Raw genomic sequence first — 27,931 nt, forward strand, 5'->3', positions numbered from 1 at the left:
CTTGACCACCATACACGGTGATGGCAGCACCCTCTGCACTGTACGGGGCACCTCCACACAGGTCAGAAAACTGACCTGTGTAGTGGGGTACAACAAAAACATGGGGGGGCGTTGATCTCTCCCATCAATACCTCCAACTGTACAATGCTCTCAGAAACGCAAGGGCGTGGTACAAAAAGCTGGCCGTGCACATCGTACAAATGGCAATGCTCAACGCATTCCTGCTGTCACAATGTGCACACCCCACCGATACGTCGTACCTTCATTTCCAGGAGGTAGTGGTTAAGGCCCTGATGTTTGGCGCTCAGGAAGGAGCGGGTCCCAGTACTTCCGGAACTGAAAGTGCTCGTATCGATAGTACCAGGTCAGCATTTTCCGGGGGTGGTCCCGCCAACTGGTAGAAAAGGTAAGCCGCAAAAAAGGTGCCGAGTGTGTTACAAAAAGGGAATACGCAAGGACACCATTTACCAGTGCGACACCTGCCCCGAAAAACCTGGCCTGTGTATGAAGGATTGCTTGAAATTGTACCACACCTCCATGCACTACTAATTTACATTAGTGTAGTTGGGGGCACATCTAGATTTGTTCTTTGGGAGTCCAGTATACAAAATGATGTCTCATGTGGGTTTTTTCCTGTTTAGGCACATCAGGGGCTCTGCAAACGGAACATGACGCCAGCAGACCCATCAAATTCTGCATTCCAAAACGTCACTACTTCCCTTTCGAGCCCCGACATGTGCCTAAACAGTTTTTTCCCCACATGTGGGGTACCAGCGTACTCAGGTCAAATTGGACAACGTCTTTGAGGGTCCAATTTCTCCTGTTACTCTTGGGAAAATTAAAAATTGGGGACTAAAAATAATTTATGTGGAAACAAAATAGGATTTTATATTTTCACGCCCGGGCATTATAAACTTTAGCGAAACACTTGGGGGTTCAAAGTGCTCACCACACATCTAGATAAGTTCCTTAGGGGGTCGAGTTTCCAAAATGGGGTCACTTGTGGGGGGTTTTCACTGTTTCGGTACATCATAGGCTCTGCAAACCAACATGGCGTCCGATCTCAATTTCAGCCAATTTTAGGTTGAAAAAGTCAAACGACACTCCTTCCCTTATGAGCCATGCCATGCGCTAAAACAGTGGTTCCTCCCCACATACGGGGTATCAGCGTACTCAGAACAAATTGGACAACAACTTTTGGGGTCCAATTTCTCCCGTTACCCTTGAGAAAATAAAAAAATGTTGCTAAAATATCATTTTTGTGACTAAAAAGTTAAATGTTAATTTTTTCCTTCCACGTTGCTTCTGCTCCTGTGAAACACCTGAAGGGTTAATAATCTTCTTGAATGTAGTTTTGAGTAGCTTGAGGGGTGCAGTTTTTAGAATGGTGTCACTTTTGGGTATTTTCTGCCATATAGACCCCTCAAACTGACTTTGAATGTGAGGTGGTCCCTAAAAAAAATGGTTTTGTAAATTTTGTTGTAAAAATGAGAAATCGCTGGTCAACTTTCAACCCTTATAACTTCCTAATAAAAAAAACATTTGTTTCCAAAATTGTGCTGATGTAAAGTAGACATATGGGAAATGTTATTTAGTAATTACTTTGTGTCACATATTTCTCTATTTTAAGGGAATAAAAATTCAAAGTTTCAAAATTGCAATATTTTCAAAATTTTTTCCATATTTCCGTTTTTTTCACAATTAAACGCAAGTTATATGAATGAAATTTTACCACTAGTATGAAGTATAATATGTCACGAGAAAATCTCAGAATCGCCTAGATCCGTTGAAGCGTTCCAGAGTTATGACCTCATAAAGGGACAGTGGTCAGAAATGTAAAAAATGGCCCGGTCATTAACGTGCAAACCACCCTTGGGGCTTAAGGGGTTAAAGGCATAGTGGTTTATTCAAATCATATGGCATAGCATTAATTACAGTTTTTTTTTTCAAGACATTCGGAGTTATAAAAAAGTTAACATAGTCAATATCTTTTTATTTAGTCAGATATGTATGTTTCACAACTTCCATGCTCATCACCTTCTTCTGTACTTCTCCCACACTTTCTCCTTCATGATCCGCAGCAGTAACATTTTTTTCATCAACTTTTTCTTCACCTTATTCATCTTCTTCACCTTCCTCCCATTAATTTTTTTTTTCCATTCTTCATAATCTTCTTATTCAGCTATTATTAATTTTCATATGCCATTTCTTCATCTTCTTCCTATTCTTCTTTTTCTTCATTTTCTTATGGTGACAGGCATTCCTGTAGTACTTATCTATAAAAGTTATAAGATTACACCTTACGTTCTGCCTGTCACAAAAGATTTACAACAGGTTTTGTCCGCGTTCAGTTTGGCCTGCAGCAGCAGGCATTTTCCAGGGGCACCACGAGGAGGAACAGACTCACCCCCATTTACTGCTTAGTCTTCTTCTGCTTATAATTTTGATTTCTTCTATGCTGATTTTTAGTCTTATGCTTAATGTTCTTCTGCTTTCTGTTCTTCTGCTTTTGCTTCTTCTGCTTCTTGTTCTTCTGTCTTTTGTTCTGTATCTTGGTGGTTGTCTTCATGTTCTTTGTCCTCTTGGTCATATTATTTAGGGTCATATTTCTGGTCTTCTTTGGTGTGGTCTTCAGGGTCGTCGTCATGGAGATCAATAAGGATTACCAAAGACAATTTCAAAAAGCTTGATCTTGGAAATGTAGCAGAAGGTACAAGGAGGCTGAGAAACTGGCGAGAACCAGCTGACAGTACTGGAACCCGTAGTGGCAGCAGAAGGAACAATAGCCAATGGCACTACTGAGAAACAGCTGACGGTGCTGGACCCCGGTTACCATGAAGGAGGTACCTGTGCTAGAGACCACTACCAAGGACCAGCTGACGTTGCTGGACCTCGGATACCGAGATGGAGTCACCTAGGCCAAAGGCTCTGGCGAGAACCAGCAGATAGTGCTGGAATCCGGATGGGTAGCAGAAGGAACAAGAGCCAATGGCACTACCGAGGACCAACTGACGGTGCTGGACCACGGTTGCTAAGCAGAAGGTACCTGTGCTAAAAAGCACTACCAAGGACCAGCTGACGGTGCTGGACCTCGGATACCGAGATGGAGGCACCTAGGCCAAAGGCTCTGGCGAGAACCAGCAGACAGTGCTGGAACCCGGATGGGTAGCAGAAGGAACAAGAGCCAATGGCACTACCGAGGACCAACTGACGGTGCTGGACCACAGTTACTAAGCAGAAGGTACCTGTGCTAAAAAGCACTACCAAGGAGCAGCTGACGGTGCTGGACCTCGGATACCGAGATGGAGGCACCTAGGCCAAAGGCTCTGGCGAGAACCAGCTGACAGTGCTGGAACCCGGGTGGGTAGCAGAAGGTACCCATCCAAAGCAAAGTAGCCAGGCTGCAAGCCGGCCGCAGTTACCGAAACCCACAGTCCTACAGGGGGTCCATGTCCCATTGGCACTACGGATCCAGCCTTCAGTGCCAGTTCCCGCAGCCCACATAGGAGTCACCTAAACTGCAGGCACCGTAGAGTCGGCTAACCCGGCCGCAAGACGACAGGACAACGGATTGATGGCATAGTGACCTTGACACTACCCGGAAACAGCTGGCGTGCTGGAACCAGGCTGGGCAACAGGGAGTACCCGTGCCAAAGACACTGCCGAGAACCAGCTGACGGTGCTGGAACCCAGATAAGTAGCAAAAGCTACAAGAGCCAATGGCACTACCGAGGAACAGCTGACGTTGCTGGACCACGGTTACTAGGCAGGAGGTACCTGTGCTAGAAAGCACTACCAAGGACCAGCTGACGGTGCTGGACCTTCGGATACCGAGATGGAGGCACCTAGGCCAAAGGTTCTGGCGAGAACCAGCTGACAGTGCTGGAACCCGGGTGGGTAGCAGAAGGTACCCATCCAAAGCAAAGTAGCCAGGCCGCAAGCCGGACGCAGTTACCGAAACCCACAGTCCTACAGGGGGTCCATGTCCCATTGGCACTACGGATCCAGCCTTCAGTGCCAGTTACCGCAGCCCACATAGGAGTCACCTAAACTGCAGGCACCGTAGAGTCGGCTAACCCGGCCGCAAGAGGACAGGACAACGGATTGGTGGCATAGTGACCTTGACACTACCCGGAAACAGCTGGCGTGCTGGAACCAGGCTGGGCAACAGGGAGTACCCGTGCCAAAGACACTGCCAAGCACCAACTGGTGTTGTTGGAACCCAGGGACAATCATGGTGAAGGCCGAGGCCTACTTTGTTGTAGCCTACAAACAATCTAAAACTACCACCGACTGTCAACGTGCTCCAATTAGGCATCTGTCTCCACTCTGTTTCCAGGATTTCACGTGACCACCAACACCGCCAGTTTATGCATACAGTAGCCGTCTGCCCAATCCACACGTGTTCCTGGGGTTCTGTAATGTCAGCAGATCCCCTGATGTGTGTCTGCCAATGTCTCCTGCTCTGTCCACATTCCCACCACTTGCAGTGGGAAGGTGGACAGCGCAGGAGACAGTGCCGGACACACATTGGGGGGATCTGCTCACGTAACAGAACACCAGGAACACAGGAACAAGTGTGGAATGCGTAGACGGCAACTGTGAGCAGGAACTGGCGGTGCTGGAGTTCAGGGGAAATACTAGAGACAGAGTGGAGACAGAGGCCAAATCAGAGAATGTTTAAATCTGAAGTAGTTACAATTTGGAGGCAGCAGCAGTTTGCCCTCCATACAGCAGGGAATTAGCTGACGTTACCGAACCCCACTTTCACATGAACGAGTGTTTTTTTCTGTGTGGACAGCACTTCCGAGCACCAACTGGCGTTGTAGGAGCCCAGGGACAATCAGGGTGCAGGCCGAGGCCTACTTGGTGGCAGTTTTAGATTGTTTGGAGCACGTTGACAGTCTGTTATAGCCTACAATTAGGCATCTGTCTCCACTCTATTTCCAGGATTTCACGTGACCACCAACACTGCCAGTTTATGCGTACAGTAGCCGTCTGCCCAATCCACACGTGTTCCTGTGTTACTGGGGTTCTGTAATGTCAGCAGAGCCCCTGATGTGTGTCTTCCACTGTCTCCCCCAGTAACACAGGAACACGTGTGGAATGCGCGGACGGCAACTGTGAGCAGGAACTGGCGGTGTTGGAGGTCAGGGGAAATACTAGAGACAGAGTGGAGACAGAGGCCAAATCAGAGAATGTTTAAATCTGAAGTAGTTACAATTTGGAGGCAGCAGCACTTTGCCCTCCACACAGCAGGGGATAAGCTGACGTTACCGAACCCCACTTTCACATGAACGAGTGTTTTTTTCTGTGTGGACAGCACTTCCGAACAACAACTGACGATGTTGGAGCCCAGGGATAGTCATTTTGTAGGCTGAGGCCTATTGGAGGCAGTTTAAGATAAGACGTTTGAATTTGGAGGCAGCAGGAGAGTTTGCCCTCCACACAGCAGGGGATCAGCTGACGTTACCGACCCCCACTTTCACATGAACGATTGTTTTTTTCTGTGTGGACAGCACTTCTGAGCACCAACTGGCGGTGTCGGAGCCCAGGGAAAATCAGGTAGTAGGCCGAGGCCTACTTGGTGGCAGTTTTCGATTGTTTCTACACTACTACTAAATGTCAATGTACGCCAATTAGGCCTCTGTCTTCACTCTGTTTCGAGTATTTCCTCTGGCTTCCAACCACGCCAGTTGCTGCTCTGAAATGTCGTCTGCACAACCCACACTTGTTCCTGTGTTACTGGGGTTCTGTAACAGCAGCTTCTCCCTAGAGGTGAGTCAGGCAATGTCTCCTGCTCTGTCCACTTTTCCACTACAAGTAGTGGGAATGTAGACAAAGCAGGAGACATTGCCGGACTCACCTCTGGAGATGAGCAGATGTTACAGGACCCAGGTAACACAGGAACAAGTGTGGATTGTGCAGACGGCACTTGAGAGCAGAAACAGGCGGTGTTGTAGGCCGGAGGAAATACTCAAAACAGAGTGGAGACAGAGGGCAAATCAGAGAACATATTAAATCAGAGGTAGTCAGAAGTTGTAGGCAGCAGGAGAGTTTGCCGTACACACAGCAGGGGATCAGCTGACGTTACCGAACCCCACTTACACATGAGCGAGTGTTTTGTCTGTGCGGACAGCACTTCTGAGCAACAACGGGCGTTGCTGTAGCACAGGAAATAAAGTTCAGGTCATAGAAACATGAGCACAACAGGAGACCTGGATCCTGTTGCCAGCCAATTATTTATTCTGGAAGAGGACTGGCAAATTCAGGTGAGATCCAGGCCTTGTTCATTTTCAGAAAAGTAAGCCGGTCAACATTATCGGCGGATAGTCGCGTGCGACGGTCTGTTACCACACCACCTGCAGCACTAAAGACACGTTCCGATAATACACTGGCAGCAGGGCAAGCCAGCACCTCCAATGCATACTGGCTAAGCTCTGGCCATGTATCCAGCTTATAGATCCAATACTTGAACGGGGAAGAGCCGTCTGGGAGTACACTAACAGGGCAAGACAAGTAGTCTGTCACCATCTGACGGAAACGTTGCCTCCTGCTGACTGGAGCCGTCTGTGATGGTGTAGCCGTTTGTGGCGGTCCCACAAAACTTTTCCACATTTGGGCCATACTGGCCTTGCCTTGTCCTGCGGCACTGCCTCTGCTACCTCTTTGTGCAGAGCTTCCTCCACTGCCTCTACCCATATGGCTGCTTTGAAAAGCACTACCAGCAACACTTGCGGGGGGAATGGAGAACATGATGGCCTGCACAAGTGTTTCTTGGTACTCCCGCATTTTTCGCTCCCGGTTCAACTGTGGTATGAGGCTTTGTAAGTTGTCCCGGTAGCGAGGATCTAGGAGGGTGTACACCCAATAATCAGCCGTGTGGAGAATGTTGGCGATGCGGCGGTCATTTAACAAGCACTGCAGCATGAAATCAACCATGTGCTGCAGACTGCCAACTGGACCGGAAACGCTGTCCCCAGCTTGAGGCAGCATCTCTGCCTGCTCAGCATCACCCCACCCTCGCTGTACACACTGACTACTAGAGCCTTGTGTACCTCCCTCCTCTGGAGAGATGTGTTCCTCCTCCTCCATTGACTCCTCGTCATCCTCCTCACTAAGTGTCCCCTGCCTGGGCCTTTGTGTGGAGGCACGTTGCGCAGACTTGCCAGAAGCAGATGGCATTTCTGACTACTCATCCTCGACCTCTTCAAAAACCTCCTCACTTAGTGCTTGTAAGGTTTTTTGAAGCAGACAGATGAGGGGGACAGTCATGCTGACTAGTGCATCATCTGCACTGGCCATCCGCGTGGAGTCATCGAAGGCACGCAAAACTTGGCAGATGTCCCTCATAGTGGCCCACTCAGCGGTGGTGAAGTGTGTCCGGCGCACAGTGCGACTTGTTTGCGCCTGATGCAGCTGGTACTCCATTACTGCTGCCTGCTGCTCACACAACCGCTCCAACATATGTAACGTTGAATTCCACCTGGTGGGAGGTCACATATGATGCGATGTTCTGGCAGGCGGAATCGGCGTTACAGAGATGCAATGCGCGATCTTACCATGCTGGAACGCCGCAAGTGAGCACACTCTAGGCGAACCTTGTGCAGCAGTGCATCAAGATCCGGATAGTCCCTCAGAAAGCTCTGCACGACCAAATTGAGCACGTGTGCCAGACATGGTATGTGAGTGAGGTTGCCTAGGCCCAGAGCTGCCACTAGATTTCGGCCATTGTCACTCACTACCAAACCAGGCTGGAGATTCGCTGGCACAAACCACACATCGCTCTCCTGCTTGATGGCATTCCAGAGCTCCTGTGCTGTGTGGCTCCGATTCCCCAAAGAAATTAATTTACAGATGGCCTGTTGACGTTAGGCCAGATATGAGCACAGGTGTGGCCAAACAGGCTCATGCAGTGCTGATTCCGAGGAACTAGAGTAGGAGGAGGACTCAATATGTACAGACTGCATTCCTGCAATCCTTGGAGTTGGCAGAATACGTACAGAGCCACTCTCCAGATCTGTACCCAGCTCCACAACATTGACCCAATGGGCAGTGAGGGAAAGGTATCGTCCCTGTCCATGGCTACTGGTCCACGCATCGGTGGTCAGGTGGACCTTGCTACTGACGGCGTTTAGTAGCGCATTTTTAACTTTTCCCTCCACATGCTTTTGCAGGGCAGGAACGGCTTGCCTGCTGAAATTAAAGCTGCTGGGCACATTGTATTGTGGAACTGCCAATGACATCAATTTCCGGAAGGTGTCAGTCTCCACCAGCCTGAATGACAGCATCTCAAGGGCCAGTAGTTTGGCAATGCCGGCATTCAGAGCCAGTGCTCGGGGATGGTTTGCCGAGTATGGCCGCTTTTTCTCCCATGCCTGTGCTACCGATTGCTGGTGAGTGGCCTGGGAGTGTGCTGATGACTGAGAACGTGGTTCACTGGGTGGAATTTCACTGGGTCTCTGAACAACAGTGGCAGTGGTTCTTCCATGGCGTTCCAGTGAGGAAGCCGAACCAGCTGTGTGTGAGCTGGATGAAGAGGCCCCAACACGAGCTGAAGAGGTGGTAGGTGCTGCTGAAGGTTGGCCTACATCTTCAGTGTGTCTGTGTAACTCCACCTCGTGCTTGGTACGCACATGTTTCCACATATTTGTGGTATTGAGGTTGCTCACATTTTTCCCTCGTTTAACTTTCTGATGACACAGCTTGCATTTGACAAAACAAATGTCATCTGCAACTGTGTCAAAAAAAGACCACGCACTGCAAGTCCTGGGAGCGCCCGTTTTCTGTTTTGGAAGAGGATTGCTCCTCACGGGTGCCAAAGTGGAGGCTACAGGCAACCAAGTCTGCCCCAGCCCTCTCCCTCCTCTTTTGGCCGTTTGGGGAATCTCTTCCTCAGAGCTGCTCCCACCACCTTCCTGTGGCTGACGCCATGATGGGTCAAGGACCTCATCATTTCCACTCCCCTCTTCAAGCACTGGCTGGTCCTGGGTTGTCTCGCCAGCACCGTACGCACCAGAAATTGGCAACTGAGTCTCATCATCATCAGATGAGCACTGAGGTGTGCTGACAATAGGCACTGGCCCACCCGCCTCTTCAGATTCAGAGGGACAAAGCAGTTGCGCATCACTGCATACTCCCTCTTCTTCACCCTCTACAATGCTGCTTGGCTGGCCACCTCTTTCCAAGCCAACAGATTCTGAGAACAGAAGTAAAGATTGAGATGGCTCCTGTCCAGGGCTCTCAGACTGCCTGGGCAATTTGGCAGGTGGTGAAGAGACAGATGGTTGCTCTTCAGTGCTCTGGCCCTGGGAGGATGCGGAAGTCATTGAAGTGGATGCGTTAGCTGCCATCCATCCGACAACGGCTTCAATTTGTTCATCACGCAGCAGTGGGGTACGGCGAGGTCCTACAAAGCTGCGCATGAAGGACTGTTGCCTGGTAAAAGTGGGGGATGCCGGGTCACTGGTGGCCGCAGCAGACACCGAATCCCCCCGTCCTCTCCCTGCTGAATCCCCCCGTCCTCTCCCTGCTGAAACTCCACGACCACGTGCCTTACTCCCTGCCTTCTTCATCTTGGTAGACTGATAAAGATAGGCAGAAAAGTAAAAAAAGGGGTGGCTTAGTGTTTTTATTCCTGAAAACCTGCTAACCAGTATAAGAAACACTAGTTTGGCTAAGAGTGTGTGTACTACACTTTAATATGATCTAATGTGGCCTACACAACTGTAAAGTGGAGTGTTTGGTGAACTTTATTTCCTTTTTTTGGGGGGGGGAAAAGAAAAGGATGTGACCAAAGTTTGAAAGCTATAGTATCACAAACTTTTTGGAGCGATTACAATGCAGGAAGCTAACCTACAATGCAATTGATGAGGCTCCAAAAAATAGGGTGATACTAGTCTGGCTGGCCCTGAAGGGCACAAGCCAGCAAAAAGGCTCCTCTATCTAATCCTATATAGTGTTTGCAACCAACCAATGACAATGGATGCGGATGGAAGCACACTAATATAGGAGCAAATATCTGGACAAATTTGCTGCAAAAAAAGGACTATGTATGAGTCAGTGACGGACGCTGAGCGGACTACAACGAGCGGTGGCTGTAGAACACACTGCAACATGAGCTGCACTCACACACAGAGAGACCTATCAGACAGCCAAAAACAGTGCAGAGAAATGAGCTATAGCACTGAAAGGCTGCTGAAAGGCTCCGCTGTCCACTCCTTTAGTGTTTGCAACCAACGTATATGGATACGTATGGAAGCACACTATACAGGAGAGAAAAAAAGCAGCAATTAAAGAAAATTGTGTATGAGGCAGAGACACACGCTGGGCGGCCTACAAGCAGATGTGCCTGCAGGACACACTACACAGCGTGGGTCTGCACTCACACAGCCCTTGCAGACAGCTATTAAAACAGCGCTGCTGGGCTACAAAAATTCTACAGTGGTGGATTATGTAGCCTGGGTAGAGCAATAGATATGTTTGATGATCGCTATTTCTAACTGTCCCTCACAGTCTTCAACAGCAGCCTGTCCCTAACTGAATTCACAGCAGAGTGACCAGAAATGGCGGTTGCTGCGGGTTTTATAGTGCATAATGACATCATTTCAGCAGCCAATCACAGCCATGCCAGTAGTTAACATGCCAACATGCCTAACAGGATGTGCCCACACTTCTGAGGATCCCCATTGGCTGAATCAAATCGAGCAGGCTCCTAGCATTATGGGAACTTCCGATTCCGGTATTCGATATGAAAAAAGTATCGGAACTAAGTATCGGAATTCCGATACAGCTAATATCGGCCGATACCCGATACTTGCGGTATCGGAATGCTCAACACTAGTTATTGCATATTAATGCAATGTTGCGGCTACCAAAAAAACCTAATTGCTGGCGTTTTCACATTTTTCGTTACGCTTAGTGATTGGGTTAATTCTTTTTCATATTGATAGGACGATTCTGAACGCGGCTATACTATATATATATATATATATTTTTTTTTTTTTTTTTTTTCTCTTTCTTGAATGGGGTGAAAGAGATGATTTGAACTTATTTTAAAGATAAAAAATTATAGAACTTTTAAAAACTTTTTGCATGCTTCAATAGTATCCATGGGAGACTAGAAGCTGCAGTACTTCGATCTCCTCTGCTACACACAGGCGATAATCAGATCACCCGTATGTAGTAGAAATGCTAATTTGATATGAGCGCCAACCACCAGTGCCTGAGCCCACACCAAACAGGGGGAGTCCGACGTAGGCTTATTATTACGCCCAACTTTGGAAAGGAGTTAAAAGAGTTTTTGGATGCTGAACTTGAATCGTCTCCTTTGTTAAGTGATGGTATGAGTTTAGAATTAGGGCAGCACGGTGACTCAGTGGATAGCATTGCAGCACTGGAGTCCTGGGTTCGAATCCCACCAAGGACAACATCTGCAAGGAGATTGTATGTTCTCTCCGTGTTTGCATGGGTTTCCTCCGGGTACTGTGGTTTCCTCCCACATTCCACACTGATAGGGAATTTAGATCGTGAGCCCCATCAGGGACAGTGATGATAATGTGTGCAAACTGTAAAGCGCTGCGGAATATGTTAGTGTTCTAATAATAAATAATAATCTTTATTTTTATATAATTACATTGCTGCTCTGTAACAGAGATAGCACTAGTCTTCTGCTTAGGCAGTGTCAAATATTGCCATACTTAATAAATCAAGGGAGCAATGCCAAAGCATGAACAGGAGTGACACAGTTTATCTTCCTCCATTGAGGTAAATAAATGCTATAGCTAAGTAGGTATAAATTTATAATTATATTACACTAGCTGAAGAGCCCGGCGCTGCCCGGGCATGGTAACTAACTACGGTTAGTTATAACAAATTATAATGATTATTATTTATATATATATATATATATATATACTGTGTGTGTATATATATATATATATATATATATATATATATATATATATATATATATATACACACACACATACACAGTATATATAAAGCTGAGTGTATAGCCCAGCCCACTCCGCATAGCCACATTCACTATAATATCCCACATCATCCCGTCAGCCAGTGCTACCAGACTACTACCCCTAATATCCCACATCGTCCCATCAGCCAGAGCCACCGGACTACTAATATCCCACATCATCCCGTTAAAGCCACCGGACTACTACCCCTCATATCCCACATCATCCCATCAGCCACAGCCACGGACAACTACCACTAATATCCCATATCATCCCGTCACATCCGTCGGACTACTACCTCTAATATCCCACATCACCCTGTCAGCCAGAGCCTCCTGCAAACTACCACTAATAACCCACATCATCCCGACACAGCTGCCGGACTACTACCCCTAATATCCCACATCATCCCATCAGCCAGAGCCACCGGACTACTACCCCTAATATCCCGCATCATCCTGTCAGCCAGAGCCATCAGACTTCTCCCCCTAATATCCCACATCATCCCGTCAGCCAGAGCCACCGGACTACTACCCCTAATATCCCACATCATACCGTCAGCCTGGAACCAGAGTGCTGAGTGGAACGGTCTTACCTTCCATACCAGAGATCCCTTTAAGAAAGCCTGGGATCAGAACCAGAGCGCTGAGTGGATTTGCCCTGACTTGCATACCAATGATCCCTTTAATAGAATCGTGGGGTCAGAATCAAAATGCTGAGGGATTTGCACTAACTTCTGTACAGGAGATCCCTTTAAGAGAGCCTGGGGTCAGTACCAGAGCATTTGAAGACAATTGCCCTGACTTCCATACCGGGGATCCCTTTAAGAGAGGACTGGGGTCAGTACCAAAGTGCAGATTGGATTTGCCCTAACTTCCATACCGGGAATCCCTTTAAGAAAGCCTGGGATCAGAGCCAGAGCACTGGATGGATTTGCCGTGACTTGCATACCAATGATCCCTTTAATAGAACCCTGGGGTCAGAATCAGAGCGCTGAGGGATTTTCCCTAACTTCCATAGAGGAGATCCCTTTAAGAGAGCCTGGGGTCTGTACCAGAGCATTTGAAGGCAATTGCCCTGACTTCCATACTGAGGATCCCTTTAAGAGAAGCATGGGGTCAGAACCAAAGCACTGGATGGATTTGCCCTGCCTTCCATACCAGAGATCCCTTTAAGAAAGGCCTGGGGTCATTACCAAAACGCTGAATGGATTTGCCCTAACTTGCATACCATTGATCCACGGGAGGGGGGGATTAATTTCTGTCTTGTGCTCTGTGCTCCTTTCTGGGGGGCAGACAATGGCTGGGTGCTTATGTTCCTGGGGATGCCAGATTTCTCCCACCATGTCAATGTCTGCTGAGGTGTTGTCAAGTGGGAAAACTTGCTCATAGCAACCAATCACAGCTCAGGTACTTTTAACCAGCTCTGGTGAAATGAGAGATGCATAGCGATTGGTTGCAAGGAAAATTGTTGATCATAGCAAACAATCACAACTGAGCTTCTTTTGAACAGCTCTGGTGAAATGAAAGATGCTTCGTGATTGGTTGGTGATACACATACATACATTCATTTTTATATCTAGAGATATACAATTATACATTTCTAAACATACATTTTGTAACATTTACATATAAATTTGCTTGAATTGTACCTTTATTACAACCAAGTCATGGCAGCCATCATGCAGTGTTGTTCCATCATCTTTCATCAGCTTCACATAGGCCATTGCAAAGTTCCTATCTCCTTTGTCTTTAGCTAGTTACAAAAAAAGAAATATGTTGTGTAAAATTAAGGTTCACATATTGGATGGCAATATAGTGACAGTAGACATCATTCCACAATTATACTGGCATGAAAATGTACTTACATTCTATAGATGAGCGATGTCTAAACATGAACCGCAGATGTATTCGCTGCATGTCCTCAAGTGGAACAGAAACCTTAAAAAATAATTAGATGGAATGCAAGTTAGCGTGTCAAAGGAACACAATGGAAAAACATAATTGCAAATTTATTATGCAATTATAAGTTACTAGATGGTGGCCCGATTCTGATGCATCGGGTATTCTAGAATATGTATGTAGTTTATTTATGAAGATTTAAGAATAATGCAAAGAATACAGAGGATTTTCCAGGTAAAACTTGTTCAGTTAACGTGACTGAACTATGTGGCACTGTGGCTAACAGAACTTGTTCAGTAAATGTGACTGAAGTATGTGGCACTGTGGCTAGCAGAAAGTGGCCAGTAAGGCTATGTGCACACGTTGCAGATTCACCTGCGGGTTTTTCCGTGCGGATCCGCAGGTAAAGTGACCTGCGGTTTTCCTGCGGTTTAGCCCTGCGGTTTCACACCTCTACTATGTTAAAGGTGTGAAACCGCTGCGAAAACCGCCCAAACAATTGACATGCTGCGGTTTGTAAACCGCAGCAAAACCGTGCGAAAAAAACGCATCGTGAGCACAGCGTTTTGGAAAAGCCATAAGGTTACATGGTACTGTTCCATGTCTGCGGAACTGCTGCGTGTGCACACAGCCTAAAAGTGACTGAACAATGTGGCACTGTGTCTAACAGAACTTGTCCAGTAAACATGACTGAACTTTGTGGCACTGTGTCTAACAGAACGTGTCCGGTAAACATGACTGAACTATGTGATACTGTGGCTAACAGAACTTGTCCAGTAAACATGACTGAACTTTGTGGCACTGTGTCTACCAGAACTTGTCCAGTAAACGTGACTGAACTATGTGGCACTGTGTCTACCAGAACTTGTCCAGTAAACGTGACTGAACTATGTGGCACTGTGTCTAACAGAACTTGTCCAGTAAACGTGACTGAACTATGTGGCACTGTGTCTAACAGAACGTGTCCGGTAAACGTGACTGAACTATGTGGCACTGTGGCTAACAGAACTTGTCCAGTAAACATGACTGAACTTTGTGGCACTGTGTCTAGCAGAACTTGTCCAGTAAACGTGACTGAACTATGTGGCACTGTGTCTAACAGAACGTGTCCGGTAAACGTGACTGAACTATGTGGCACTGTGGCTAACAGAACGTGTCCAGTAAATGTGACTGAACTATGTGGCACTGTGGCCTGTCGCTGATTGGTTGCGGCCTGCCAGGCGCGACCAATCAGCAACGTGGGATTTCCGTTACAGACAGAATTAGACGATTCTATAGTAGATTAATTAATTCTTTATCATAGATATGGGACATTTTCTACTTGAAATGGAAAGATGGAATCTATTTCCATTTAGGCAAGATATGTACAAATGTAAAGGACTTACAAATACTGCTATTTGAATGAGTCCTTAAGTGGATCTGAGAACTGGTATATCCCCTAAAGCTCAGCCTAATCGTAAACAATAGATTTTTCCTAATATACTACTGGTAAATATATGCAAATTGCCTCATCAGAGGAAGAGGACTAGAACTCTAGTGCCACCGATAGGAAGAAGTAATCCAAAAAGTCAATATTGACTCTCTAATGAGCCTTGCAACATGACTTACGATAAAAGCAAAAATCAAAATATCAATTTTCAGACATTGTGTTTTGTGGTTCTGCACATCATCAGTGCAACGTGTGAGATCTGGTTAAACTTCAATATGCTATTTAACCTCACACCTATGTCTTCTCTCGAGTCCACCTTGCTTTGACCAGAATATATTTGAGAAGCTTTTTTTCCAGAGTGGATGGTCACTTAAAGAGGCAAGGATAAGGGGAAGAAGTGGCTCATAGGAAGAGAAAGAAGCATATTTCTCTGCTACGATGTAGTAGTGAGAAAAACTAAGTGCTCCCTTCTAGAATTCTACTGTTTTACTTATATAAACATAAAAAAATCTGGTCTTTTGAAGGTCTTAAAATGAAATAAATACAACCTTTCATGAACAGCAACACATGACGAATTACACCATATCATTACATATTTAAAAAAAAACTAAGGAAAAGTGCAGAAACAGTGTGTGAAAAATTTAGTACACCCCGTGAATGAATAGTTTGTAGAACCACCTTTAGCACAATATTTTGAGATAAATTGCTTTTGTATAACTTTACTAGTCTTTCAGATAAGGAATTTTAATGTACTCTATAATGTACTTAAATTAAGTGAGGCTTGTGGTCCTATTTGTTATTGCATTTCAATTGGGTTACAGTCTAAATTGTGACATTAAAATACCTTGATACTTTTCTTTTTTAGCCATTTTGATATAGAATTGTAAGTATTTTTGAGAAAATGGTCTCTTTCTATGACTCTGTTTCAGCCAAGCTTTAGCTTTTGGACAGATAGCGTTACATTTGGCTCTACAATCAGTAGCACAGTAGCATAACTACCAGGTGGAAGAGGAGGCAGTCGCTCCAGGCCCCTTTCTTATACCGTCATCCTCCTTGAGCAACCACCACTCTTAACTGTATTGGCAAGAACAGCTTGTCAAAACATTTAGGCTCTTTGGTCTGTAGGGCGCTTGTTACTTTAGTCATGCAGCCTGCAGAATGGCAGAGAGACTCACTGGATGAGTCCTGGGTGGATCAACGTGATGACTTCATCGTGTTGCAGCTATGTGCTGGTGACCTCATCAGGATCCAGGGTTAGGTGAGTATGATGATTTGTGTATTTTGATTGCACTTGTAGGAACCACTGGGGACCATTATACAATGTGGGAGGGCAACTAGAGGTGATGATACAGTGTGGGGGCTACAGGTGGGTTTGGCTACTAGTGACCAACAGAGTGTGGGCAGCTTACTGGGGCCATCTTGCAATGTGAAGGGCTTCTGGGACCAATATACAATGTAGGGGGCTGCTTGAGGGCCATCATACAATATAGAGGGGCTACTGGTAGGCCATCATACAGTGTGGAAAGCTACTGGAGACAATCCTACATTGTGGGTGTCTAATGGAGCCGATATTGCTGTGTTTGGGAAAGATGTGGGTCGTGGGCCATCCCGCTGTGTGTAGGCCCATCACGGTGGATGGGAAAGCCATGGACCATCCTGCTGTGTGTGTGGGGGAAGAAATGATTTGTAATATGTGTATTTTCCATTGTGAATTTTTATTTCCATAATCTTCCCTTAAAAGGTAATAGCATGTTTTTTTTCTGAAAGTTGTCTATGTGCTTCCTGACCTTAATCTGACATTCATAAATACTACAGCTCCTCCTTTACATGTTGGTTTAATGATGATATTGTTGTTAAATATGTTTTGGGATTATATAGCTTTCTTTTCCTAAACATTGAAAATTGTGTGATGCTTTGTGGTGTCCATTCAAAATGTCAGATTTAACTTTTATTCCTGAAAAAGTCTATGATCCAGAGTTTGGCTATGTCTATGTTGTGGAGTCCAGTTGTCACTATTTCATTTTTATCTGTCTTCCATATCAGCTTGTGAAGTTATATATGTATGGTCTTAAAGGGCTGTCTGGTAACTAAAATATCATTTTAAAATACCTGTCTTTAACCCCTTCCCCCCCCCCCCCTGAGAGTGGTTTGCACATTAATTACCAGGCCAATTTTTACAATTCTGACCACTGTCCTTTTATGAGGTAATAAACCTGGAACCCTTCAATCGATCCAGGTGATTCTGTTTTTTCATGACATATTGTACTTCACGATAGTGGTAAGATTTCTTTGATAAGACTTGGATTTGTGTGACAAAAATGGAAACTTGTTGAAAATTTGGAAAATTTCACAATTTTCCAACTTTGAACTTTCATGCTCTTAAATCACAGAGATATGTCCCACAAAATAGTTACCGTATATACTTGAGTATAAGCCTACCCGAGTATAAGCCAAGACCCCTAAATTTTGCCACAAAAAACTGGGAAAACTTATTGACTTGAGTATAAGCCTAGGGTGGGAAATGCAGCAGCTACTGGTAAATTTCAAAAATAAAAATAGACACCAATAAAGGTAAAATTAATTGAGTCATCAGTAGGTTAATTGTTTTTGAATATCCATATTGAATCAGTAGACCCATATAATACTCCATACAGTTCATGAAGGGCCCCATAAGATGCTCCATACAAAAAATATGTCCCATATAATGCTGCAAAAAGGTTAATAATAGCCCCATAAGATGCTCCATAGAATATTATGCCCCATATGCTGCTCCATAAGGGTTGATGGCCCCATAAGATGCTTCATAGAATATTCCACATATAATGCTGCATAAAGGTCGATGGTCCCATAAGATTCTCCATAGAATATTATGCCCCATATAATGCTCCATAAAGGTTGATGACCCCATAATATGCTCCATAGAATAATATGCCCCATATGATGCTGCACAAAGATTAATAATGGCCGCATAAGATGCTCCACAGAATATTATGCTCCATAAAGGTTGATGGCCCCATAAGATGCCCCGTAGATATATATGCCCCATATAATGCTGCAAAAAGGTTGATGGCCCCATAAGATGCTCCATAGATATATATATGCCCCATATGCTGCTGTTGCGATTAAAAAAATGACATACTCACCTCTCGTCGCTGGGGGCTAGGTGCCGATATTTTGAGCAGGCGGGGACACCAACACGCTATGGTGGTCAGGTGCCGGTGTCGTCGCTGGCTCAGGGCCCCAGCGCATGTGATAATCACCTGTCCTGTTCCACCACCACGTGCCGCTCTATCTTCCGGTTCTCTGCAGTGACTGTTCAGGCAGAGGCTGCACACTGAACACATCATCGCGCCCTATGACCTGAACGTCACAGCCAGAGGACCTGAAAGACAGAGCGGCGCGCGGTGGTGGAACAGGTGCAAGTGAATATCTTATGGCTCCCCTCATCCTCCCCATCATACTCACCCTTTTTCCCAAAAAATTTACTTCAGATACAATTTTTTTTATTTTTGCAAGGGTAACAGGAAAAAGTAGACCCCAAAATTTGTCATGCAATTTCTCCTGAGTACATCGATTCCCCATATGAGGGAGAAAACCACTGATTGGGCACATAGAAGAGCTTGGAAAGGAAGGAGCGTCACTTGACTTTTTGAATGCAAAATTTGCTGCATTAATTGGTGAACACCATGTCGCATGTGGAGAGCCCCTGATGTGCCTGAACAGTGAAAATCCTCCACAAGTGATGCCATTTTGGAAACTAGTCCCCTCAGGGGACTGATCTAGATGTGTGGTGAGCACATTGAACCCTCGGGTGCTTGACAGAAGTTTATAACGTTGAGCAGTAAAAATAGAAAAAAATCTAATTTTCCTCACAAATATGTTTTTAGCACAAAATATTGCATTTTCATAAGGGCAGCAAGAGAAATTGCACCATACAATTTGTAGTGCAATTTCTCCCGAGTACGCCCATACTCCATATGAGGGAGAAAACTACTGTTTGGATGCATGGCAGAGCTCGGAAGGGAAAGAGGTGCCATATTGGAGTTCAGATTTTGCGGGAATGGTTTGAGGGTGCCATGTCACATTGGCAGAGCCCCTGAGGTGCCAGAACAACAGAAACCCCCTATATGTAAACTCATTTTGCAAACTACACTTACCAATGAATTCATCTAGTGGATCAGTGATCATATTGACACCACATGTGCCTCACTGAGCGGTGAAGAAAGAATAAAGTACATTTTTAAGACTAAAATGTTGTTTTAGCCACAAGTTTTTAATTTTTCTAAGAGCTATTAGGTGTCATGACTCAGGATGGGGTGGTTCTGGCTCCATCCTGGTCTGGTCAGGGTTAAGTCTGTCCTCCTCTCTTTTGTTCTGGGGATGCTATTCAATGCTGGTAGTTCCTGGGTTCAGTGTCGGTGATACTTCCACCTACTTGATTTGAGGTCACTGACCAAGGTTACTCTCTGTATCATTGATCCTCTGCGAGTATCTGCTTGCTGTGTCACAAATAATGAAGAAGAAAGAAAAAGGCCATATAAAAGGGATCACCAAAGGCAGGAAAATGGCGTACAAATATTTAAAGTTTATTAGACACAAAAAACATTACCTCGTTCCCATCTGGCTTCTGAACCTCGGCTTTGCTCTCTGACTAGGTTATTGGTTTTGACCTTTGTAATCTGTGCCCTCGGCCAGCTCCCTGACCTAGTGCGAGGTAGCTCTGCCCCTGTGATCACATGACTGGCTAAGCTCATGTCCTGTGTGCACTTTGCTCCTCGGTCTCCGCACACTCTGTCTATTGGTGCACCTCCCCTGTTAGCACCCCCAGGCTTAACCCCAGTGACACTGTCCCCGTGTCACTACATTATCATGACTTCAAATTTTTTCGGGGGCTTTGGGATTCACTGTATGCCATGGACCCACTCCATGCTGTCATGACTACGGCTGCCGCTGCGCGCCTGTCTTGACTACGGTCGCAGCATCCAGCTGCTCGAGGGTCCCGGCGTCTCATCTCCGCTCAGTCGGAGCACCTTAGGCTGTGGCTGCTCGCTGTGCAGGCCGTTTAGTTCATTACACCTGATCTGGACCATCTGTGGTCCAATCAGATACTTTTAATGGCTATATCAGGCCGCCCTCCCTTAGGTTAGGCACCTGATTGTGTGCTTCAGTGTACTCATTTTAGGGTACTTACACTCTTACTTTCTCTGCTTCTGTTCCCAGCTGGCCCTGGTAACTCTGCCGCTGGTTCCCTGCCCCTCTGCTGCCCTGGTGGTCCTTCATCTCCTGGTCCTTCTCAGCGGTACCCATCCTTCTCTGTCCCGGTCCCTTTCCTGGTGCTTCAGGGCTCACTCTCCCATACACTCAGAACTTGTTAGGCCTTCTAGGTCACTCTTTTGCCTAGCCTACCCTGCCGGCGGCTGTCACGCCAACCCTATCTGCTTCACTATGAGCCATCCCTGTTATGAATGAGTCACCGTAGGAGGCAAAAACAGAAATACTAGCTAAGTCCAGAAAACCAGAGAAGTTGGCAGCTATCGGATTGCAGACCCCTGAACCTATCAACAACAACTAGCAGTAGCCGTGGGGGGTTCCTACGGTGCCCTAGACCCCTCGATCACAGCCGGAGAACTAAATAGCCTAAAGACAGAAAGGGAAATCTAAACTGCCCCAGAGCAGACCCCAAAGCAATAGGCAGCCCCCAACATATAATGACGGTGAAGCAAGATGAAAAACACTCACACAGATAGAAAGATAGGCTGAGCAAATGATGGGGCCCAAGCTAACTACATAGGACAGGATAGAAAAGCTGCTGTCTGCAATCCGCCAAAACCCTATCAAAACAAGAGCCAACAGACTGATGGGGAAAAAAGCCCTGAAGATGCTAGGCTTCAAAAAGACTATATCAGTACTAAGGTATTTCCTGAAGACAGAGCAAAAAGGAATTCAGCTCACCCCAGCAGGGAATGGCAGAAATCCAGAAAAACAAGGCAAAACAAAACCAAAACACAAATGCAAAAAGCAGAGCAGAAAACTTAGCTTTTGAGGAGCAGGAATCAGACTGGTCTCCTAGAATCCCTCTGAGAAATCACCAGCAAGGCAGAAGGGTGTCGGCTGTCTTATATCCAGTCAGCAATTCCAGTCACCCAGTCATCATCATCCTGCTCAGGTGCTTGGTAATCAGCCTCACTACCTTCCTTCACCAGAAGAGGGAGTTCATCAGACCTCAATGGTGAAGGGGAAACTGAACTCCCAACAGTACCTCCCCCTTGAGGAGGGGGTCACCGAACACTCATCCACGCCACCAGGGCGATCAGGGTGAGCCCGATGAAAGGCACGCACCAATCTTTTGGCATGAATATCAGAGGAAGAGACCCAGGAATTATCCGCCTGACCATAACCTTTCCACTTAACCAAATACTGGAGTCTCTGTCTAGCCAGACGGGAATCCATTATCTTCTCTACCTCATATTCCATGTTACCTGCAACCAATACTGGGTCCGGAGGTGCCACCCTAGGAACAACTGGTTCAACAAACCTCTTCAACAAGGACTTATGAAAAACATTATGGATTTTAAATGTGACAGGAAGAGCCAAACGAAAAGAGACCGGATTAATAAACTCCCAAATCTTGTAAGGTCCAATAAATCTAGGCTTAAACTTAGGAGAAGCCACCTTCATAGCGATATTTTTTGATGATAACCAAACCATATCACCAACCTTAAACTGGGGACCAATGGTCCTATGTCGGTTGGAAAACCGCTGGGCCTTTTCCTGGGAGAGAGATAACTTATCCACCACTTGGTCCCAGATCTCGTGCATTCTCTCCACCACAGTGTCAACACCTGGGCAGGCAGAAGGCTCCACCTGCCCTGAAGAAAATTGAGGATGAAACCCAAAGTTACAAAAAAAAGGTGACATCAAAGTGGCAGAACTAGCTCTATTATTTAAAGCAAATTCGGCCAAGGGAAAAAATGAAGCCCAATCATCCTGATCAGCGGAAATAAAACATCTCAAATACGACTCCAAGGTCTGGTTTGTTATCTCCATCTGCCCATTGGTCTGAGGGTGAAAAGCAGAGGAGAAGGACAACTGAATTCCCAGCTTGGAACAGAAAGTCCTCCAAAATCTAGACACAAACTGAACTCCTCTGTCAGATTCACTTGCACGGGATTCCTGAGAACATTGTACCACCTGTTGCAAAAACAGGGGCACCAACTCAGAGGAAGATGGCAACTTAGGTTCTCTAAGATGGTTCATCTTGTACCACTCCCTATCACAAATCATCCAAATAACAGTCATTCTCTGAGAGACAGGCATATCAGAGATGAAATCCATTGAAATATGGGTCCATGGCCTCCTGGGGACCGGCAAAGGCATCAACAACCCACTAGAGCGAGAACAAGGTTTAGACCAGGAGCAAGTCCCACAGGACTGCACAAAATTCCTGACATCACGAGACAAGGCGGGCCACCAAAAAGACCGACTCACCAGGTCTCTAGTACCAAAAATACCTGGATGACCAGCCAATGCAGAGCAATGAACTTCAGACATCACTCTCTTCTTCCACTGGTCAGGAACATACAACTTTCCACTGGGACAACGCTCAGGTTTGTCCTCCTGGAACTCTTGCAGAGCAAGTCTCAAATCGGGCGAGATGGCAGAAAGAACTACCCCTTCGCCTAAGATGGTAGCAGGCTTGGTCACCACAGGGGAATCTGCAAAGAAGCTCCTAGAGAGAGCGTCAGCCTTGACATTCTTAGTGCCAGGAAGAAAAGAGACCACAAAATCAAAACGTGTAAAAAACAAGGGCCACCTAGCCTGTCTAGGGTTCAAGCGTTTGGCCGACTCCAGGTAAATCAAATTCTTGTGGTCAGTGAGGACCACGACTTGATGTTTAGCTCCTTCCAACCAATGTCTCCACTCCTCAAATGCCCATTTCATGGCTAACAGTTCCCGATTCCCCACATCATAGTTACGTTCAGATGGGGAGAACTTTCGGGAAAAGAAAGCACAGGGATTCATTTTAGATGTTACAGGATCCTTTTGGGACAAAACAGCTCCTGCACCAATCTCAGAAGCGTCCACCTCTACCTGGAACGGGAGTGAGACATCAGGTTGCCGCAAAACCGGGGCAGAAGTGAATCTTTGCTTCAGCTCCTGAAAGGAAGAAACAGCCTCCGGAGACCAATTCAACACATCAGCACCCTTCTTAGTCAGATCAGTCAATGGCTTGGCAATACTAGAAAATTTTGCTATAAATTTACGATAAAAATAAGCAAAACCCAAAAACTTCTGGAGGGCCTTCAAAGAAGTGGGCTGAACCCAATAATAAATGGCCTGTACCTTGGCCGGGTCCATTTCAATAGTTGACGGAGACAAAATAAATCCCAAAAATGAAATCCTCTGTACCCCAAAAAGGCATTTCGATCCTTTGACATACAGGGAATTCTCCCTCAAGATCCGGAACACAGTCCGAACATGTTCCACATGAGAATCCCAATCCTTGGAGAAGATCAAAATATCATCCAGATAGATAATCAAAAATGTATCCACAAAGTCTCAGAAAATGTCGTTCATGAAGCACTGGAAGACAGAAGGGGCATTAGTGAGCCCAAAAGGCATCACCAGGTACTCAAAATGTCCCGCCGTCTTACATTCATCCCCATGCTTAATGCGGATAAGATTATACGCCCCCCTTAGGTCAAGCTTGGTAAACCAGCAAGCACCTTTAACTCTGGAGAATAGATCCGAAATCAGGAGTAACGGATACTGATATTTAATAGTAATTTTGTTGAGGGCACGATAATCAATACAAGGCCTTAATGAACCATCCTTTTTGGCCACGAAAAAAAAAACGGCACCTAAGGGTGAAGAAGATGGTCTAATATGACCCTTATCCAACGCCTCCTTAATATAGGATCGCATAGCCTCGTGCTCGGGTACAGATAAATTGAAGAGCCGACCTTTGGGAAATTTACACCCCGGGCTCAGTTCAATTGCACAGTCATAACTCCTATGAGGAGGCAAAGACGCAGACTCATTCTCACTAAATACATCATAAAAGTCTGCCAAATAGTCAGGAACATCATGCGACTGAGGAGAGGTGGAAAAAACCAGAGCCTCACTAAGGGCACACCGACAACCCCAACTCACCACAGACACAGATTTCCAATCCAAAACTGGATTATGAATTTGCAACCAGGGAAACCCCAGAACAATGGTATCATGCAAATTATGCAACACCAAAAATCTGCAATTTTCTTGATGGTCTGGGGCGACCCGCATTACCACCTGGGTCCAAAACTGAGGTTTATTTTTCGCCAAAGGAGTAGCATCAATCCCCCTCAAAGGGATAGGCGTCCGCAAAGGTGTCATCGGAAATCCACAACGTTTAGCAAAATCCAAGTCCATTAGGTTCAGGGCTGCTCCCGAATCCACAAAAGCCGTGGCGGAAAATGTGGACAGGGAGCAGATCAGAGTAATTGCCAGAAGAAACTTAGGTTGAATACCACCCACAGAAAACGTGTGTGCAAAACGTTTCTTTCGTTTAGGACAGACAGAAATAATATGCGAGGCATCTCCCCAAAAAATAACACAGCTTATTACGCCTTCTGAACTCCTGACGTTGCTCCCTGGGCAAAACTATCACATTGCATAGGTTCAGACACTTGTTCAACAGGTGGCAACACCTCTCGTGCAGTCCTGCGTTCACGTAAACGCCGATCAACCTGAATGGCTAATGACATAGAATCATCAAGACCAGAGGGAACAGGAAATCCCACTATAGTATCTTTTACGGCTTCTGACAAACCCTTCCGAAAGAGAGCTGCCAAGGCACTATCATTCCAGGTAGTAAGGACCGCCCACTTTAGGAATTTTTGACAGTACTATTCTGCAGAATCTCGACCCTGGCTCAATGCCAACAGGGTCCTTTCAGCCTGATCAATAGCATTAGGTTCGTCATACAACAACCCCAAGGCTTGAAAAAATGCGTTCACATTAGTCAGAATAGGATCATCTGATTTCAAAGAAAACGCCCAATCCTGGGGATTGCCACGCAGCAAAGAGATGACAATTTTAACCCGCTGCGCGGAGCTCCCTGACGAGTTAGGCTTTAAGGCAAAAAATAATATACAATTATTTTTGAAATTCAAAAATTTAGACCGATCCCAAAAAAAGCACTTCAGGAGTAGGGATCTTTGGTTCAGCAGCATGTGAATGAGCAAGATAGGCGGAAATTCCCCGCACTTCTGCAGTGAGCTGCTCCACATGATCAGACAATTGCTTTATCTCCATTGAGAGAAAAAAAATTCCCCCTACGGCCTCAGAGATATACAGGAAAAAAAATATACACACTTTTTTTACAATTCTTTCCTGCTATTGAGTACCCTAGGATCTGCGGTATGGCTGGTGATTCTGTTATGAATGAGTCACCGTAGGAGGCAAAATGCTAGCTAAGTCCAGAAAACCAGAGAAGTTGGCAGCTATCGGATTGCAGATCCCTGAAACTATCCACAACAACTAGCAGTAGCCGTGGGGGGTTCCTACGGTGCCCTAGACAAGTGGTCCCCAACCTTTTTTGCACCAGGGACCAGTTTCAAACAAGACCATTCTTCCATGGCCCGGCAGGGCGGGGATGGAGGTGTGGCAGGGGTGGGGCTTTTGTCATAAGGGGGCGGGGCTATGGACACGGTTGTAGTGTAGCAGTGCATACTTATAATTAAATAACATTTTGTAATGTGACTCAACTCACCATAGGTTTTGAATGAGTGCTCCATCACCCCCTTCTCCCCATCATTGCCTTCACCCCATCACTCCCCTCTCCCCATCATTGCCTGCACCCCATCACTGCCATCTCTCCATCACTCCCCTCACGGTCTTCTCCTCATGTCCCCATCTCCTCCAGGGCCAGGCTACACAAACACAGACCAACACACACACACACACACACACACAGACATACATGTACACACACAGACAGACATACATACACACACACACACACACACACACACACCACCTCTCTCCTCTCACCTGCCCGCCGCCCACGCTTCCTCGCTCTGACACAGCAGCGGCCGCGCTCCTCTCTGTGTCAGTCAGAGACAGGAAGCGCGGGCGGTGGGCAGGAAGCTGGACGCAGAGGACGGGTCCTTGCAGCTCCGCTCCTGCTATTCCCTCTTGCAGGCAGCGGAGCTGCTTGGATCGCTCCCTGGCCGCCGCTAAGAACTGCTGCGCGCCGCCCCAGTCCCCGCTACGCCACTGACCACCACTGGCTCCCCTTGTGTCCGCAGACCGGCAAGGGCACTGCAGCGGCCCGGTGCTGGGCCGCGGACCGGCGGTTGGGGACCCCTGCCCTAGACCCCTCGATCACAGCCGGAGAACTAAATTAGCCCAAAGACAGAAAGGGGAAATCTAAACAGCCCCAGAACAGACCCCAAAGCAATAGGCAGCCCCCAACATATAATGACTGTGAAGCAAGATGAAAAACACTGACACAGATAGAAAGAGAGGTTGAGCAAATGATGGGGCCCAAGCTAACTAACAAGGACAGGACAGAAAAGCCGCTGTCTGCAATCCGCAAAAACCCTATCCAAAAATGTACCAACCGACTGGAAAAACAGGCCCTGAAGTCGCTAGGCTTCAAAAGACTATATCAGCACTCAGGTATATTGTGAAGACAGAGCCAGAGATCAACAGATCAGAGACAAAATTGGAATTCATCTCAACACCGGCCGGGGATGGCTGAACTCCAAAAAAACAAGGCAAACAAAACCAGAACTAAAATGTACAAAAGGAAGAGCAAAACTTCGCTTTGAGAAGCAGAAATCAGACTGGTCTCCAAGAATCCAGCAGGAAAATCACTGGCAAGGCAGCAGGGCGTCGGCTGCCTTATATCCAGTCTTCAGTTCCTGTGACCCAGTCATCATCTACCTGCTCAGCTGTTTGGTAAACAGCCTCACTACCTTCCTTCGCCAGAAGAGGGAGTTCATCAGACCTCACTGGTGAAGGGAAAAATGAACTCAAAACAATTGTGTCTGATAGAGGGGTCCAGTTTGTTTCCAGATTCTGGAAAGCATTTTGTTCCAATCTGGGAATTTAGTTATCCTTCTCTTCCGCGTTTCATCTCCAGACCAATGGGCAGACTGAGAGAACAAACCAGACCCTGGAGTCTTATTTAAGATGTTTTATATCTGCTGATCAAGATGATTGGGTCTCATTTTTGCCCTTGGCCGGATTTGCGCTGAACAATAGAGCTAGTTCTGCCACTCTGATGTCACCCTTTTTCTGTAATTTTGGGTTTCATCCTCGATTCTCTTCAGGGCAAGTGGAATCTTCGTCCTGCCCAGGTGTGAACACTATAGTTGTGAGAATGCAGCAGATATGGGACCAAGTGCTGGATAAGTTGTCACTCTCTCAGGAAAAGGCCCAGCGTTTTTCCAACCGATGTAGGACCATTGGTCCCCGGTTTAAAGTGGGTGATATGGTTTGGCTGTCGTCTAAGAATATTCCTATGAAGGTTGCATCTCCAACATTTAAGCCAAGATTTATTGGACCTTATAAGATTTTGGAGATTCTTAATCCTGTTTCTTTTCGATTGGCTCTTCCAGTTACATTCAAAATCCATAACG

At 46.2% G+C, this 27,931-nt stretch overlaps 1 protein-coding gene across 1 annotated transcript in view; it reads right to left on the reverse strand.

Annotated features, from left to right (window-relative positions):
* Positions 1-27,931, reverse strand: part of DOCK2 (dedicator of cytokinesis 2) — a 1,017,649-nt gene that overhangs the window by 733,424 nt on the left and 256,294 nt on the right. The window contains exons 16-17 of the mRNA XM_073573729.1: positions 13,840-13,912; positions 13,624-13,727 (exon numbers count right to left, since the gene is read on the reverse strand). Coding sequence (XP_073429830.1) covers positions 13,624-13,727; positions 13,840-13,912 — 177 coding nt within the window. The remainder of the gene's footprint in view (positions 1-13,623; positions 13,728-13,839; positions 13,913-27,931) is intronic.

This window comes from Dendrobates tinctorius, unplaced genomic scaffold, assembly GCF_039654945.1.
Source record: "Dendrobates tinctorius isolate UK_male_01 unplaced genomic scaffold, ASM3965494v1 ptg000036l, whole genome shotgun sequence".
NCBI lineage: Eukaryota > Metazoa > Chordata > Amphibia > Anura > Dendrobatidae > Dendrobates > Dendrobates tinctorius.